Below are 19,095 nucleotides of genomic sequence, written 5' to 3'. Positions count from 1 at the left end.
GGTAAATAAAATTAAATTAATATGAAAAATCTGAGAATTGCTTTAAGAGAGTGCTGTTAAATAACTCTAAACTATTTATTATTTAGCATTTTAATACATTATTCAGATTAAAATAATGTCACAATTGTTAAAAATGGTTATTTAATAAATAACGGTAAAAATTACGTTATTTTCAAAACATTTTTGGTCAGTTTTGTTATAAAAAGCTCTCTTCTTGTCATTTATTGTGTCGCCATCTAGTGAGTAGAAAGAGAAACATATTTACAGCAAAATTTTATATCATAAATAATACTATATTAGTAATTTAAATGAGAGAGCAATTAAATAAATCACGCAATAATTCCGTTAAAACAAAATATTTCGCTCTCTTATTTAAATGATCATAATAATTAAAACATTAATTTATTTTTTATACATTATACACATTTTCTTTAAAAGTTTAATGAAGTGAGAACAATGACTTAACAAATAAATGAATTTAAACAGATTAATACATTTATTCATATAGATTAATCTTTTCATATTGATTTTAAACAAGTCAATAAATTATATTTAAATAATTGCAATTATTATTTTTAAAAGATTAATTAATCATAATACGTATACCTGATGCTGAGATGAAGATGAATAAAATGAAAATATAAGTTTGTTATAAAGATGAAGAATACATTTTTGAATATTAGGATTTGTCGAAAACTGAGAAGCTTCCAATAAATTTGTTTTCCATTAAACCAACAAAATATTAGTTTAATTTAAGAAAAGATCTTACACAGTTTGTTAAATCAACGGGATAAAAATGTTCTAAATCATTCAATGGTGTTAAAACTTAATGTGCATAAGAATACAATAATTAATTAAGTTGCTCACACGAAAATTTTACTGTAATAAATGTTTCAACTTTGATATCGTTTAAACATCCCATTCTTTAATAGAAGAAATACTGCATATTCTATCTGTGGAATTTCATATGTTTTATCACCGTACAAATATAAGCTACCAGGAATAAAAGTGCTAAGCAAATTGTAAAGAGAAATCAAAGCTTCTAATGAGTAATTTGTTTCATAATGTAATTAAAAACACAGTTTTGCTGCAGATACAGTGCACTATGAAATCATAATTTGTTACATTTAAGATATAACTTAAATATTTACACTAGAAAAATTAAGATTAATACATAGCAGATATTATTTCTAATTATTTTATTACTGTTTGGATAGAAAGTAGTTTGCCTTTTTCATGCTAGAAATTATTAGGGGTGCCGGAAAGTAATGACGTTTTTTATACATTAAATACAACAAATAAATTTCAAACAAACTTCTACTTTTCAGTGATAATGTAATTACCATACACACATAAGCCATTCAAAGAGCACATTTCCAATGCTGGATCACTAAAAATTAATACCTGGAGATGGCATTTTGAACTCTAACGATAATTTCACGCTTTTTGCCAACTAATCCATAGGCGCAATATCGGGTGAACATGGTGGGTGAGGTAATGCCTTCCACTTTAATTCAGTAACATTTTACAGGGTTTGGTTCTTCAGATCGATACGAGTTGGATAGATCAAAACCGGAATTGAACTTAAAAAATTAGCGCATTTACGAACGACTAATGCACTTGGATAAGCATCTCAAATGATTTTAGTAGCAACTGTAACTTGTGACTCGTTCGCGTACCTCTATGTACCTTCTTCTGATATTTGACAGACCATTATACCTTCAACTGCAGAAAAAAAAATTAAGATTTAGTTGTTTTGAGTCAACAAGTCATTCGTACCTCAAAATTTAAATTTTACGAATTTGAAGAGCACAATGAGCTATTAATTTGAAAAAGAAAGAAGAAAAGGAATTAATTAGAAAAAAAAAGATGAAACAAAATCAAAATGATCGGAAACGACATTACTTTCCGATACCCCAGTACTTAAACTTGAAAACTTCCTCGAAAAACATATTAAAGGTGTTTCAAAAACATTAGTATTTCTAGATTTAAGAACTTAAAGTCTAATGAAAGCATAGCACGTAATATAAGCTTTTTCCTCTTCGAATGCTTCGAATGAATGTTTCGAATGATTTTTGTACTATGCAATTTCGATGTTTTTTTAATTAACATTCTTTTCAATTTAACATATTAGTTTAATATGTTTTTCAATTATTATTTTGAATATAAGAGTTTTTCTCCTATTTTATGTTTTTTAAATGTCTTTCTTACGCATTTCTGATTCTATTTTTTAAAATTATTATTATTTCTTACAGAATTCCTTAAAACAACATACGAGAAATAAGGAGATGATAGTTTTTTGAACAAATTCGAAAATAAATTTAAAATTTCTATGATCATTTTTTCATCATAATTTTTATTTCATTTTACATTTTGATTTCTAGCAACATGCATTTTAAGGCATTAAAGCATAAAAAGGAGCTACAATAATTTTTGAAAAAAATTAACGAGTTATCTTATAGCAATTCAATTCGTAACATAAAACAACATAAAACGCATTTTTGGTTTGCAATGCAATTTGGTATACAACAATAAAAATGAAGTTAAATTGAACAAAACAAATATTTTTAAAATTTTAATTTTTAACAAAATAATTGAAATATTATTTTTAATAAAAATAGACAATAAGTTATAGTTTGTGTTTAAGGAAAAACAACAGAAAAGATGAGAAAGCGAATTCTTAAGAATACAAGGAAGTAATCCGAATGATTTCATTTTAATCCAGGCTCAAACTCTAGCAATAAAATCCTATTGTAGAAGTTTATGAAAGCAAAATTTAATCAAAATAAAAACGTATAGCATGAAATCAAAATAGGTTCTCAAAATCTAGCCGGATATAAAGTATTCATAAAAAAGATTGTGTGTATTAGATAAATCCAGTCTTCTATTATAATAAATGCTCGTAACATTTTCTCTTATTTTGCGCTGGTGTGTTTCTAAGTTTATAGAGTAGCACTATTGCTTTTTCGTCTTTGGGAGCTTTACTCGATGAATGTGAGGAAAATATTGATTCGGTTTTTTACGACACTCTTCGCAGCTAGGTCATCGTTTTTGCTTCAGTCATAAAACAGAAGATATGGTTTAGTGAGTTGGCGTTCATTATTTGCTCGTCTGGCTAAATTTACTTGTAAAGAACTCTTTTAGTTCATTTTAATAAAAAAATTGAAACGGATTAATTTGTCAGAGAAAATTACAACTAAAATTACGCATCAATTTAAAAAGAAAAATAGGTAATAATATTTTTTTTTACTTTAATCGAATATGAAATATGTTTTTTTTTTTTATCATTGACTTGTTTTTACTATGCATTTGTGAAAAAGCAATAAATATAACATGAAATATTTTTCGATGCTTTTGAAGTCTTTTTAAAGTTTATTTTTTATTTTCGTCCTTAAATCATAAAACTTTTACTGAAGTTTTATGATTTCAGTACTTAACCACATTTGCGCTACGATTTAAGTTTTTATATTTTCATAATTTGAATCAGATAAAACTGCTCAGGCAATGAGACTTGCTTTATGTTTAAAATATATAAAAATCCTAAATGAGCAATAAGAAGTTTATTTTGTTAATACTAGAATGAATTGAATTGCCATTTTCGATAAGTCAACCTATTTATGTGAGCATCTTTTCAATTATGTTTCCATGATTTTCAATGATTTTTAATATATTGATAAAGTTATTAATTAAAAATTTATTTCTATTGATCTCACTAACTTTATATTTTAATTCAACAGGTACATTAAAAATAACATTACTTTATACATTTTAGCAAAAAAATGAGATTTGTTTGGAAGGTAAAGTTTTACGAAAATTGATAAATTATGTTTTTCAAATACAGTGAAATAAGACAAAATGTTGCTTCGTGTTACTTTTATGTGTTTGGTAGAATAAAAGAAGTGCTTTTAATTGAACGAAAAAAAAATAACTAACGCTGATATAGCATCTTTTCCTTAATTCAATAGTATTTTATGCATGATATTTTCATACGTATAACAGCTGTATTAATTTAGTAAGAATTTTTAGCTGAAAAGTTAAATTTGCAAAATTTTAATAATAATAACAATTTGATTCCTCTAATAACCCATATATTCAAGAAATCTTTAAAAAAATAACACTTCTTTTTTGTCACTTTCATTTGACACTTTTCTCTTGATATAAATCCTAGGTTACTGAAATTATTCATTTAGGATTCATTTTGCAGTGATAACATTTTTAGCGCATTTTAAGCTTTCTTCACACTTGAGTATGGGTATTTGAGCTGGGTTGATCTGATAAACCTTCAGCTGTTATCAATTGTGTTGCAGCTTGGTAAAACTGAAAAAAGAAAATGAAAAATATAATAATTAGCTTTTTCGTGATAACTAATGTCATTTTTCGAGCATAGGAAAATATCGATACATTATAATGAAATTGCTTTCCATTTGTGCTCCAAATTAAAATAAACTCTTTAAGAAATAATTTATTTAATCACTTCAATTGTTTAGCACCATTACTAAGAAACTAAACGTTTTTTGTTGCTCTTAAAATAAATACTAGATTAAATAATGGTGATTTATTTTGGCATTATTAACTGATTTTCAAACTGAGGAAAAAATATGGTTAAAACAATTAGAATATAGTAAAGTTTACTGTGTTTCTGGCTCTTAAGGAATATTTAAAGCTCGGTAATTTTTACTGAAACGAATTGGTTTTTTTCAGAAAGAACAATAAAACATGCTTTCATAATATGAAATAATTTTGGAAAATGTTATAAAATATGGTAATATTATCGTGATACCTTAGAGAATTGTATGAAAAAATATATTTGATTAAATTTACTTTTCAATTTTGTATTCTTTACCTACTGTATGGAATTAAGAACTATGTTCTTGTAAACCTGAATTTGCGATAAACCTTTACCAGATGAGCGGATAAATTACCTAAGGAATGATTGAAAAACCGTATATTTTGGTTTTATTAAAAAGAAATGTCATTACCGTACAAGACGGCAATTTTACCAAAACTTCTGTAGCCGTGCAGCTACAAATCTCCATTTAATGCAATTTATTTTGTGAATTACCTTTACAGATATGTGGATAATATTTTTAAAAAAGTATTCTGGGTTCAAATCACGGGCAATGCATGGATGCTTTGTTTTCTCCTTCTCTGTACTATCTGTCCTTAATGTGGGAGCAGCGTTGGCCCGCCTAATATGGTGCCCCTGAAAGAGTGGCCAACAAAACTGCCCTTCAGATGCCTGTATGTCGAAAGGTTATTCTCCAGGTGAGCATTGGAAAATTATATTAAAAAAATATATATTTATGAAAAAAAAAGTTTTAACTTATAAAATCTTTTAGGAGCATTTTAGGAAAAAAAAGTTGTTTCCAAAGACGTATTGCATTATTCAAAATAAAAAAACTCGTTCCATATTTCCCCGGATTACACTGTCAGCAAATATATTATTTCACCAGGTTCTTCTGGCATTATTTTTACAAATAAATTAGAGATCTGCTTCATTATCATTAAGTTACTGCAACCGGGATGCCAGTAGTAAACCAAGTTGGATTATTTATTATATAAGCATTTTAAAATTTGAGATGGTGGAAAATACCGCTTAACAGACATGCAATTTCACTTTCCCTGACTGGAAAAAAGATGCAACTCAAAGAACAGACACTGATTATAAAGCTTATTGTTAAAGTGACATTGAGACCCAGAGAGTTTAGAATAAAAAATCAGTCCAACATGCACCTTTATAAGGAGTTTTGTAACTTAGTCCGATTTGAATAAACTTAAATAAAAAAAATGAACCATTCAAATCCATGCACTTTTTGGCTTGTGACCTTAATCCTGCTGGAATCTGATGTGACAACTAAAAACTGAAATTCAAATAAATAAATAAATATGTAAAAAAATGAAGCACTCAAATTTATGTACTTTTGGCTTGTGACCTTTCTTGCTGAAATCTGATGCGCCAACTTAAAACTGAAATTTAAAAAAAAAATGAAATACTCAAATCTATGTAGTTTTGGCTTGTGGTCTCATTCTTGAAGGAATCTGATACTCCAACCAAAACATGAAATTTATCAATTTATCACGGTCTAATATGTAGCCTTACTATTCAAAATAAAAATAAAAATTAGACTAGCAAAAAAGTTTCAAAGAGAATGAAACTTCTTGTATACAAATACAAGAATGTGAGGATTGACTTAATGTGAGGAAGTGTTTTTATTATTTTTTTAAAATGATCAAAAATTATAAATAGCTGCAAACATTTATATGTTTTGTCAAATATTCTTTTGCCTTCCTTATTTCTTGTTTTTTTCTTAATTTGTCGTAGTTCAAATGTAAATTCATTTGTTTAAAGAAAAATCGTGGTTTCAGTTCATGCCGTTTACATTGAAGATCTGGCAAAGTCATCATGTCTATCATTATTTATCCATTTCAACTGGTTGTCTAACAAGATAGTAAGCTGAATGTCTGAAAATATTGTAATTTCTCCGATTGTGTCTTATTGGTTCAAAATCAATTTGCAATGTCCCCAAGGATTTCAAAGCTTAAAAATTCCATGATATGATCTATTAGGTGGTTAAGAAAAATTGTATCGAAACAGCGTTGTTTCGAAAAGCCCCCCTTTGCTTTCAATTCTAAATAGACAACGTGTGATGACAGAGAATTCTTAACTGTCGCATTTTTAATGAAATGGCTTAAGTAAACAAAATCCGGTTTGATTGTTAACAGTAATAAATTTCAATCCCTCTGTGCAGTATAACACGCCAATATTATAGCGTGGTTAATATTTACGATGAATCCTAAATCTTTGAAATAGCATATTAGTGTAGGTTTAGGGCGACATGTACATTTAAATTTGGCTTGCATAATTCAAAAATTTGACTAGGTTCTTGAAAGCTAAATACCATTTAGTATGCTTGCTCACTGTAATCCATACTATCAGTTAAAACTGACGATTGTCCTTTATTGGGCGGGTAAGCTTGATAAATAGATCACTTTTTTTCTCGATTTATCTAAGGTTTCTTGTGATACCTTTCTGATTCGTAAATTGTCTTTATATTGTACTTTCTAACTCTTCGCACTAAACTGTTAAATTAATCACTCTTCATTTATTCAAGGGCTAGGTGAATCATAGGACTCCAATTGTTCTCTAGCTAAACCTGGCTCGAAAGTTATTTGGATACGAAAATCGAACAATAAGAGCCTATGCAGACAAATACAAATTTGTTTAACTCGGAAATTTTTTACAGACGAGTTTGTCTCTTTACTTAACTCGTTCCTGTGAAAATGATGGGGTGAGGTTTCGCCCTCTATTTCTCGCTCCCGTTATATTTCCGGGAGGGAGTATTCAATAGTAACGTGCCAATAAGAATAAAACTAATTCATTTCTTTTGACCGGAAAACATTTTATTTCTCATTTCACACACCAGATGGCAGTACCAGGATATTTTTAAGATAATTGTCGATAGTTAGTTTATTTTAAACTAGATGTCAGCACTAATCAAATAATTATACACTAAACGTGTATTAAAAAATATGCACTTTTATGACAGTTATCTTGAAAATTAACCGATCGTTAAGGGGTTAACTCAAGATGTTATATCTTCAGTTAGGTTCAAAATTGCAAGAATGCATTTGAGAACGTAATTGGGATAAATACACGAAATAGATATGCTGTTCATTAGGGGTGAATAAAAAAAACAGTCATTTAAATATTTTTAGATATTACTACTGTATTTTTGAAATATTTGGAGTGTATATGATTTAAATATCTATTATATGAAGAACTAAGTACCAATCAAAAAGAGCTGGTCCGTACCCTGGCGTGGTTAAGATCAGATTCTCCAGTAACGGATGTATGTAGTTTGCTAAGCATTACCTCACAAAATGAAACCTGAAAAAGATGTATTTAATTTAATACTTTTGCTTATGAATCACTGTGAAAGAAATTAAGAATTAAAAAATTCGGTTAATTCAAGAAAGCAATTATTAATTTATTCATTATTCTACTTTCTTAGTTAATTTGAAAATATTGTTCTTCTGAAAAAATTCACATGCAATATATTTATGTTTAAATAAGTGTTTTCTCTCAGCGACCACATTTGTTTCCAAAAATTATAGCAAATTAATAATCATATGTAGATTTTATTATTATTTATACATTGGCTCACTTGTTAATTGTTTTTTAAAATGAGTGCTCATAATAAAAGGAATTTTTTAACAGTTGAATTTTATATATATATATATATATATATATATATATATATATATATATATATATATATATATATATATATATATATATATATATATATATATATATATATATATATATATATATATATATATATATATATATATATATATATATATATATATATATATATATATATATATATGTTGCTGGCAAAGTATAAAATACATCTCCGATTCGTCAAAATGTCATTCAAAAATGACAAATTCAAAACGTCATCCGATTTTATATTAATTTATTCGTGGGTATAATTACATTTATTCGATATTTTAATACTTACTGACGATAGATTACATTTATTCGATTTTTTAATACTTACTGACGATAGATTCGAAGAAACATCAGTGTTGGGAGTATCGGGCAAATATATACCTGGCAATGGCAGTGGACCTTAAAAAATATCAGTGTAGGGCATACCGGGCAAATGTATACCGGACAGTGGTACTGAACCCTAAAAAAATATTAGTGTAGGGTATACCGGGAAAATGTATACCGGGCAGTGGCACTTGACCTTAAAAAACATCAGTGTAGGGTATACCGGGCAAATGCATACCGGGCCGTGGCACTGAACCTTCAAAAAACCTCAGTTTATGGTATACTGGTCAAATGTATACCGGGAAATGGCACTTGACCTTAAAAAAAACATTAGTGTAGGATACGCCGGGCAAATGTATACCGGGCAGTGACACTTGACCTAGTATATATTTCGGACATTTACCGAAGATCTAGTCATACTAGGTCTAGTTAAGTGCCATTGTTCGGTATACATTTGCCCGGTATATCCTACACTGATGTTTTTTTTTTTTTTTTTTTTTTTTTTTTTTTAAGGTCAAGTGCAATTGTCCGGTATAGATTTGCCCAATACTCCAAACACTGATGTTTCTTCTATTCTATCGTCAGTAAGTATTAAAATATCCAATAAATGTAATTATATCCACGAATAAATTAATATCAAATCGGATGTAATAAATATTTCGGACATTCACCAAAGTGACTATGTGATTGTCAACATTCACCGGTGAATGTCAACAACCACCGATTTCGGTCGTTCACAGTAACATGCACATCATTTGCATAATAACCTCATCAGGACGTCTATTTCCTACTTTGCCTAAAAAGCATTTGGCATTCTATAGAATGCCTAGGCATTTTATACAATGTTTAGGGAAAGTATGTAATACTTCTCACATTTCATACTTTGCCTAAAAACATCCGGCATTCTATACAATGCCGCCGTTTCATACTTTGCCGGTAACATATATATATATATATATATATATATATATATATATATCTATATATATATATATATATATATATATTGTCGTGATTTCATCCTTTTGCCAGATAAAAAATTTTGTCTATTTACTGATTACACAAATCTTGAGAATTTAAAATATTTTCATCTCTTCAATTCACACAAAGTTGCCTTAAATGTAGCGTGCATTCTTCTATAGCTTGTGTGTCGAATAAAGAAAATCTTAACTTTAAGAAAATCACAGTGGAAGAATTTTTTAAAATTTTTTTTAATAATAAATCATTATTGTATAAAAATATATGAATTTAATATGTGTTTTTTTTTAAATGTTATATCAAAATATTTTGTTGTTAAAATGAACTTTCCATTAGTTTTTTTAGTACACCACTTTTGTAAATGTTTCATATGCTGTGTTTGCGCGTTTTTAGCAAATAAATAATTATGACATAGGTTTCAAGCGCAACAACAGCTTTTAGAACATTTCAGCACATTTTATTGATAGTTTTCTTTGATTATTTTACTCCCTCTATCTATAAGTATTTAATTAATCATACACTACCTTAGTTCTGTTAGCTTCTACTTTTGACTTGTAACAAAATTCAAGGAAAGAAACCATTAGAGCTAGAGCACATCCTCCAATTAATATGTAAAAGCAACCAGCAACATTGCTTAGAGTTAATTCGTTTTGAGAAGATTCCTAAAAAAAATATTGTATAATTTTTAACACATTGCTAATTGAATGAAAAATATGAAATAAAAATAATTTTATAACACAACAGTGATAAATGATTTTTTTTAAATTTGTATTTTGTTAAGTCAATTAATTGTGAAAATATGTTAATGTTTTACTAAACCATTAGCTTTTTGTTGTTACTTTTAAATAATATACTTGTTTGAATAAAACTAAATCTGAATTGAGGACGAACATTGTCGTATGTACAGACGAAATAAAGAGTTTGGTTCAGTTATAAAACCACCTACAGTCTCAAAGTACGGAATGAAATGAAAGGGCGAAACGCAGAGACACGGAAAAATTACAAACCTGAGACAAACAAAAAGCGAGGATTCATTTGTAGGTCTGATAAACCATGTGGAAAAAGATAATGATGAAAAAGAAGGGGAGAACGAAAAGAGAGGGGTGGGGAGAGGGTGAGAATCCCAGACATTTCAAGAGGTAGAAATCAAAGGAAAATAGTCTTCTGAACATTTGAAAAGAATGGGACTTTAATTATTAGAATTTTTTTAAAATTCAAAATAACTCCCAGAAATCTAGATCCGTTGCTAAAGAACAGTGTTTGATTTTAAGAGATTAAGGCTCAAATGTTTGATTTTAAAACCAGCTATGTATGGCCATTGGAATAATTTAATACTAGCTTGGTTTTGAACATATCTTACCTCTAAGTAATCTCACGGAAAACAACGTATAGTGCGCAAAATAAAAATTTAACCTTCTTGAATAACTTTTCATCTAATGATCGGATCTTCAGGTTTTAGGACTCAATCTTAATGGTTCGAGGGGATGACCTCAAATCTGCTAATTAATTTTTGAATAAGATATTTTAAGTTGCGTAATCAGTTAGAAAAACATTATATGTTGAAGAAGACGTATTTTAAAAATTCTATTTCTCAAAAACTATTCACTCGATTTAGCAAAATTTTTTTTATTTTGTAAAAATAATGTGTTAATATTGAAATTTTATTTTGTAAAAAAATAATATTTTTTAAAATGATGCAAAAAATTGTGTAACTTGAGATTGAAAATTTCTTCGACTATTATTAAAAAAAATAATTAATATTCTAAAATAGTAAAAATTTATTTTTTGCATGAAGTTATCTCTGGCTAAATGAATTTTATAATTGAGTGCAAACATTTTTCAATTCGCTTAAAAACTTCTCGAAATATGGCGAAATACACAAAAAGTAAAATTAACATTAAGGGATCCAAACTTTGGACCGCTCTCTTGACTAAACTATTGGGACCATATTTCACAGATTGCGGCTACCCCCTATATCTTGAGTGTCAGAAACCCAAATCGATCTTAAAAATGATATGTTTATTCAGAGAAAGAACGTTTTTGTGTCTGATTTCGTAATTTAAAATATCGTCTGTACTAATTAATTAGTACAATTGAGGTCACCCTTTCGAACCATTAAGATTGAGTCTTAAAACGTGAAGATCCTATTATTAGATCGAAAGTTGGTCAGGGTGTGATATTTTTTACTTTGTGCATTGTACCTCTGAAGTGAGTTCTAATAGTATTTTTCACAAAATAGTGTTTCTTACCGGGAAGATATTGCTGTTCATCATGGATTTCCTTCTAAAGGATTTGATTCTAACTATGGAAAATAAATCACGCAAGCCAATATACTCGATAATCAGAGCTTTAATTTTATTGTTTTATATTATCCCACAAACATTACTCGAATTATTGCAATTTCGAATAAGTTTGACCTTAAAATTTTTTTTCTTCTGCTTACAAACTTCAACCTTAAATACTCCATTGCTGACATTAATTACTGGGGTATTTACCAAATATTTTGTCATTGTGATTTTGCATACATTAGCCAAACAAAACGCACCCTTTAACTTTGATTTTATATCTTAAAATGTATGTTCTAATAAAGACACTGAATGATAGTAAGTGTCTAGTAAGATTTTTGTGTTTTTCTTTGATAAACTAATAGATCATTGCTCCTCTAACCACTAACCAACATTTCTGCATATCATTTTATACTTTGAAATAAAAATATTAAATTAATGAATCATTTTTCTAACATCTCATTCTTTTTAAGCGATTGCAAGTCTATTTTCTTTTAATTTCTGCATCTTACCATATCTGAAGTTCTAGTTCCTTAAGAAAATATTGCATTTTAATTCTTGTTCAAGTTATTTCTTGTCTCAAAATAAATGATATTTTTACATTATCTTCATCCCTGATAGCAGATTAATGATATCATAGTTTGGAGATGTTTATCAACTAAGTCTTGTGGCATTTACTGGCAATAAATTAAAGTACTGAAATTATAATAGTTTTTTTTTAAATTATGAGATTTTAATAAAACTTTATAACTTTTAACTTTTAACTTAAAACTTTATAACTTTATAACTTTTAAATATAATTGCTTCGATTGCTTCATTCCGGATTTGATTGAGATGACCATGATTCCTAATTAAAATTTTGGTTGATATTTTATCTCTTGATTAAAATTTTGGTTCATATTTTTCTTCCCCAAAAGGGGTTGACTATGTTTAATAGATACCGATGCTTTAATTTTTGGCCAAAAGCCAGATGAAGGGCAACAGTTGAAGCGTTATAGAAAATTGCTAAAAATATTCCTTAATTGATATTGGTTATCAATAAAGGGGATTTATTTGTATGCTTCTGCTTTTGTGCGCCTAAGAAAAATAATATAGAATCAGTTAGTAAACCGTTTATGTCTGCAGTATTGGCACCAATCTGCTTTTACACTGATCAAATACAACATACACTATCTGGCCATTAATGACCGGACACCCCTCATTTCGGATACATGAGGTGCTAGTATGAAGTCAGTAGGGTTTAGGGCCGCCACGCGCCCGAATCACAGCTTTAACCCTTCTAGGCAGGCTATCCATTAGGTGTTGGTACACGGCGGCAGATATTGCCTACCATTTCTCCTGTAACATGGCGATGACTTGAGTGGTGGTTTTGGGACGTTGTGGTCCGGCTCTCAACCGGCGTTCCAACTCATCCCAGAGATGCTCAATTGGATTGATGTCTGGACTTTGGGATGGCCAGTCAAGCTCTTGCACCCCCATTTCATCAAACCAGTCCGTGATGGCATGTGCTTTATGAATAGCAGCGTTATCGTGTAGAAACACAAACTGGCCATTACCGAATTGTTGCCACAAGGTGGGAAGCAGCGAATTGTCCAGGATGTCTCTATACCCTTTTTCGTTCAGGGTTTCATGCACTAACACCAAAGGTCCAAGGCCAAACTATGAGAAACAGGACCACACCATAATTCCTCCACCGCCGAACTTCACATTGGGGACAATGCACTCCGGTAGGTACCGTTCTCCGGGCATTCGCCAGGTCCACAGCCGTCTATCAGAGTGCCACAGCATGTAGCGTGACTCATCACTCCGCATAACGCTTTTCCATTGCTCTTCTGTCCACTGGCGACGTGCTCTGCACCACTAAAATCGGTGGCGGGCGTTTGATGGAGAGATGTTTGGCTTATGTGCTGCTGCTCGTCCATGGAATCCTTGTGCAATCAGCTCCCGACGAATGGTACGTGTACTGGCAACACTGCCAGATGCAGCCCGGAAGTTGGTAGCGACAGTGTCCAACGACATTTGTCGGTTTGCCTTCACTACACGTCGAAGAGATCGTCGATCCCTGTCGGACATTATTTTGGGCATGCCGGGTCGGGGCAGCGGTTTTATCTCTCCCTCTCGTTCCCATTTCAACACGACGTCACCAACTGTTGACCGTGGTATCTGAAACTTGTCGGAGATGACACGTATGGAATGACCAAATCGGTGAGCGCCTATGATCATGCCCCTTTCCGCCTCATTCAGCTCTCGCCAGCTACTCATTTTCACTGTTAACGCTCGTATGGCCGTCGCCTGCTTGCGAATGGTCATTCCCCCACCACAGGTTCCGTATTTATTCCGCCAGGACGAGTCCAACTGCCGTTCCAGGGGTGTTCGGTCATTAATGGCTAGATAGTGTATTACCCTCAAACAAGGCATATTGCATTTTATAAGTTATGACACACCGAACTTCCAAAACTGCTTTTTACAGAAAATTTGAAATTTCCTCTTCTCTAAAGAAATTTATTTAAAAATTGGTATATAGACAATGGTTATTTATTACAGTATTGACAACAGTTAAAAGTTTATGCATCCATTTCTTCATCAGAGTTGCAAAATTTGCAAATTTGACATTAAACAATGTTTTCTCAAGAGAGTCATGGTCAGTGCACTCTCAAAAATAAAACTCACTTTTGATGACTCAGCAAGCCTTTAGCTGTATTTCGTTAATTTTTGAGAATCATTTCATCAAGAAATAACGTGATTTGTGTGATATAATGTTTAAAATATATGACGAAAATGTTTCCTCATCTCTTAACTTCAATGCCAGGCATTGTGGGAAATTGTTAACGAGAATTTTGACGAAATTCGTTTCCTCGAAAAATTTATTATTTCCTCGAAAAGTTATTATTAGTTATATTTATGTCATATCTGTAACGAAATTTTGGATTGGAGAATATACCACTAAATAGTTTTGTCAAAAACGAATAAACTTTTTCTATCTATTTGAGCATCCATTTTTTATAGTGAAGGCATAAATTTTTACAGTGATGAAAACGGCAACATCTGGTTTCTGATCAAAAACTGGTTTATTAAGTATTAAATAATTGCTTTCGATTAGTTTTTCAATAAAAATAGTTCTCATACATGAACGAATAAAATGTAGAATCTTTCGTACTAAAATGAAGAAAATATTGGGAACAAATAACCAAAAATATTATAAAACACGATTCTTGAAACACTTTATCCATAAAATGAGCGCTAAAAGCTTTTCAGTCATGAAATCGTTTACATCCACACTATTGGGACCAATTTACCTTTACACATGTTCCTTCAAATAAGACATATTGAACTTTATATGTCATAACCCACCGAACTTCCAAAACTGCTCTTTCCAGAAAATTTGCGAATTCTTCTTCTCTAAAGCGACTTAGTTGAAACTTTCTAAGACAGGGATTATGACCTGTACGTGTTCTATTAAAAGAAGTTTAAGTACTTCCAGGCCATTTTTTTCTGAAAGATTCGATGGAAAAAGTGTTTCTGCTTACGAATTGATTATTTTTCGAGTTTGACTGAAAAATATTTTAAGAAGTTTTGGAATTTTATGTTGCTTTTTTGAGCTTGTGTATCGATTGGTGATGTGGTGTAATTATTTTTATGTTTATTTTGATTGATTTATTTTAAATGGTTTTTCAAAAGTATTTTTTGAGAAATTAATAGTAAATAAAAAGAAATGAAAAAAAAAGACTAAGACTATTTAAATTATAAAAATTGTCATTAACAAATATGAAATATATTTATTTTTATGAATGAAAAGATTAATTTTTATAAATATTTCAATCGTCTTCACTAACTTCTTCACACGTATGAAATTGAGGTATGAATTTCCTTAAGGCTGCGATAGACCTTCAAAATAGAAAAAAATAGATGAAATTTTAAATTTTTTAATTTTGGCGCATTTCGATAATGTGTTGATTACTTTGAACACTTTAAAATCTATATATTTTTTTGAATTTTGATTGCATTTTTGAGGACTTATGAGCTAGTTTCGTTATCTTCATTTAAACCACGTCTCTTTATTTGCGTTTTCCAACACGAAGCGAAACTGAAGCACAGAAGTGTTTTTACCAACCAGTAAGTTTGAATTCATATCATTTTATTGAAAGGATTTTCAAAATTTAATTATTGACACGAAAAGTTTGTTTGAAACAGTATCCTAACCGTGTCTGAATTGTTTTGATTTCCTAACTGCATTTGTTTGTTTGCGTTTTCAATGCGTTAGTTTTGATATTTTTATGTGATATTTATCACACTTTCAATAATAAAACAAACAGGTTTTTTCAAAGCTAATTATATTTTTAAAGTTTACATTTGTTTATTTTATTATTGCTAATTTTTTATTTTCATATTTTATTTCTTCATTTACTTTTTAATCATGGATATGTTATCTTCAAAGAGGAGGAAAATAAAAGATCGTCGTTCTAAAAGGCGAAGGACCGCTATTGCCAATTCTAAGAAATGGTTCAGCTTCGAACAATGAAATGTTAAATGATTCAATAAGCCCTGAATCGTCTGCAACAGTGACACCAGAAGCCAACTAAAAGTTTACATATAAGTCTATGTAGTCAAAGTTGCTTCAATAAATTCAGTGCACAGCGTGAGGACAATGTGCATTAGATCTCAAACAGAACAAATCACAATTCATTGGTCAGTAAGCAGGTGTGTGACAACTTTGATCAGCCTGGGTAGTGTCCAAGGGTGGGTGGTATTGGTCCTCCTTTAACTGTTCTACCGTAAAGTGCTCGACTCCGCTTGCAGGTCATCGGGCTACCAAAGCAGGCGAGCCATCCTCTTTGCAAAGGATCAAAATTGCGATGGAATGTTTTCGGATCATCCTCAGGGATGTTTCCCTGACCGTCGCCAATATCTCATTGTGCAGTTCTACAGCGACGCCAACCAAGTACGTACTTTATTATTTGGCTTCTCAGTCAAATTAGATTTGTGCAATTCTTGGAACGAATCATATGGTACTACTTTTTCAAGTGTACAGAAAGACATTAGTCGTAGTTTTTACTTAAACTAAAAACATGATCAGGCATTTTTTTCTATGGGTAGAGGTCATGATTCCTTGGAACAATTTTAAAGCGTGCTAAATATGCCTTCTAAGATTTAATGACTAATCGATAATAATAACATGAGTTAATTAATATAATAGTTAATATAATCCAATAAAAGTATTGCATATTTTAGGTTTGATAAATGTTAAGTTTAAAACATGTATGATGAAAAAAGCAAAGGAGAATATTAATTACATAAGAATAAATTGATTCATAACATTATATGTTTGAAACAAAAATTAAAAAGAAAATATGTAACTAATTGAAAATGTTTCTGGAATAAAAATCTGAATACTAGTTTTCAAGAGAAAAGAGAATATCAGTACCTGGAATTTAATATAATCTAGCAAACATTATTAACTGCTTAACAGCTTGAAAGAATAACATACATACGAAGAATTCTTCGAAAATAAACCAGCTGTTTTCAGAATATTGCTTAGGAGAAAATAAAAAGCAAATGTTATAAAAATAAATTTTGTATGCGTCAATATTCGGTAACAACTTATCGTTGATGTCTTAGAAAGTAATTTTTAAAATATTTTTATATTTTAGGTTGTATGGGAAAAGTTAGTTCACATTATCTATTTTAACATTACCTAAATTTGGAACAATTTACAGACTGTTTCAATCCTGAAAATTTTATTTCAAATTACTTTTCGATTACTTAATTTCATTTATTGCAGTTTTAAAAATATTTTTTTAGAAATATTATTTCAAGAATTTCAAAAAATATTATTTAATTTTAAGTAATGCTTTAAATTGAGTGAATGAAACTTGTGTAATGAAACTTTTCATAGAATTGGTTAAGCAAAGGTATGGACAAAAGTGAGCAAACGAATATCAGAAATGTGAAAAAATAAATATTTTATATTAAATGTTTTTGCTGAATTAATACTGTTCTTGTTTTGGTGAAGTATTACTCTCATTGTTAGAAGGTTTGATTAACCGTTATGTTATTTAAATTAGTGGTAACCTTAGAGTTGTGCTATTTTAAACCATATTATCATGCATTTTTCCCTTGATTACACTATATTTTTCTTCAAACTGAATGGGAACATGGTTCAATTCAAGACGCTATTAAGATTGTAAAATAGCTGTACCTTATCATGATTGAACAATGAACTGGTTTTTCCGGGAGTGTACGGGAAAGCATATCATCAACTGCCACTATGTGCGAGGGTGGTTATAGATGTTAAGGCTCCTCAATTTTTCAAACAGCAACAGGATAGGAGCAGTTTGGTCAACATTACTCACCAATCGATTTCACTTCCCACACAAGCAGTTACCTACGGCTATAAGGCATCGCTGGGATTCGAACTCAGTTCACCTCATTGAAAGGCGAGTGCTCTATCCCCTGAGGCACTACGACTCTCTTAGATATATTGAAATCAAATATTCAAGCTACCATCTGGGATAGAACCTCAGTCCCGAACAATAGCAGCTCAGTACTTTAATCATTGCGGTTTGGGGCTCATTTTCTGGGAGAGCGAGAGTAGAGGCACTGCACATCTCATTCCGGTAGAAAAGGTCTATTGCTGAGTTCAACTGGCCACATTTCATTGAAATAATTGTAATTTATAAGGATGTATATTTCATTTTTAGGGGAGTATTATATTAATTTAATACACATTTCTCACTTTTGCAAAGGTATTTTTTTATTTTTACCTCAGTAAAATCAGTGGACTGGAAAAGATTAAAGTACTCGTTTGTCTTTGATATATTGAAGTCAGATTACAGCGCAGAATTAGTGACTAATCATAAAACTAATTTGTTAAAGCAATACTGAAATCTAATGTGCTTTAAAAGTCTTCTTTGTGCTAAAAATGAAAAAAAATATTTGTATTTGATTTAATTAATGTATAAATAATAAAATTTTTATAAATAATAAATTTTTTTTTCGTTTTCTGCATAAATTAGGGTGCGTTGTTCTTATGTTTATTTCAATTTAGTTGTGTCTCACAGTCAGTAGTGTAATTTTGTGATTGGACTTTTGTCTCAAGTAAGCTTTTGCGCGTACTATTCTTATGTATTTGTCTTGTGTTCATACTTTTGTATTTGCTTTATGTATTTTATATTTGGTATTGTATTCTCTTCTTGCTTTAAATATTTCGAATTCTTTCCTTAATACAATTTTAAAATTTTATTTTAATTATTCTTTATTTTATTTAATATG

At 29.9% G+C, this 19,095-nt stretch overlaps 1 protein-coding gene across 2 annotated transcripts in view; it reads right to left on the bottom strand.

Moving 5' to 3' along the window:
- Positions 1-2,962: 2,962 nt before the first annotated feature.
- The window catches only part of LOC107436206 (glutamate receptor 1-like), a 147,221-nt gene continuing 131,088 nt past the window's right edge, over positions 2,963-19,095 (bottom strand). Inside the window, exons 14-16 of one of the 2 annotated variants that reach the window (XM_016047817.4) lie at positions 10,066-10,203; positions 7,814-7,888; positions 2,963-4,317 (exon numbers count right to left, since the gene is read on the bottom strand). In XM_016047817.4, the coding sequence (XP_015903303.3) occupies positions 4,237-4,317; positions 7,814-7,888; positions 10,066-10,203 (294 nt within the window). In that variant the 3' untranslated portion in view covers positions 2,963-4,236. Of the gene's footprint in view, positions 4,318-7,789; positions 7,889-10,065; positions 10,204-19,095 lie in introns of both variants that reach the window. The other variant, XM_071188134.2, reaches the window with a different exon arrangement.

This window comes from Parasteatoda tepidariorum, chromosome 12 (assembly GCF_982258835.1).
Source record: "Parasteatoda tepidariorum strain Cologne lab strain chromosome 12, Ptep-v5.0, whole genome shotgun sequence".
NCBI classification, from domain to species: Eukaryota; Metazoa; Arthropoda; class Arachnida; order Araneae; family Theridiidae; genus Parasteatoda; species Parasteatoda tepidariorum.
This window is presented reverse-complemented; position numbering and strand designations above follow the sequence as displayed.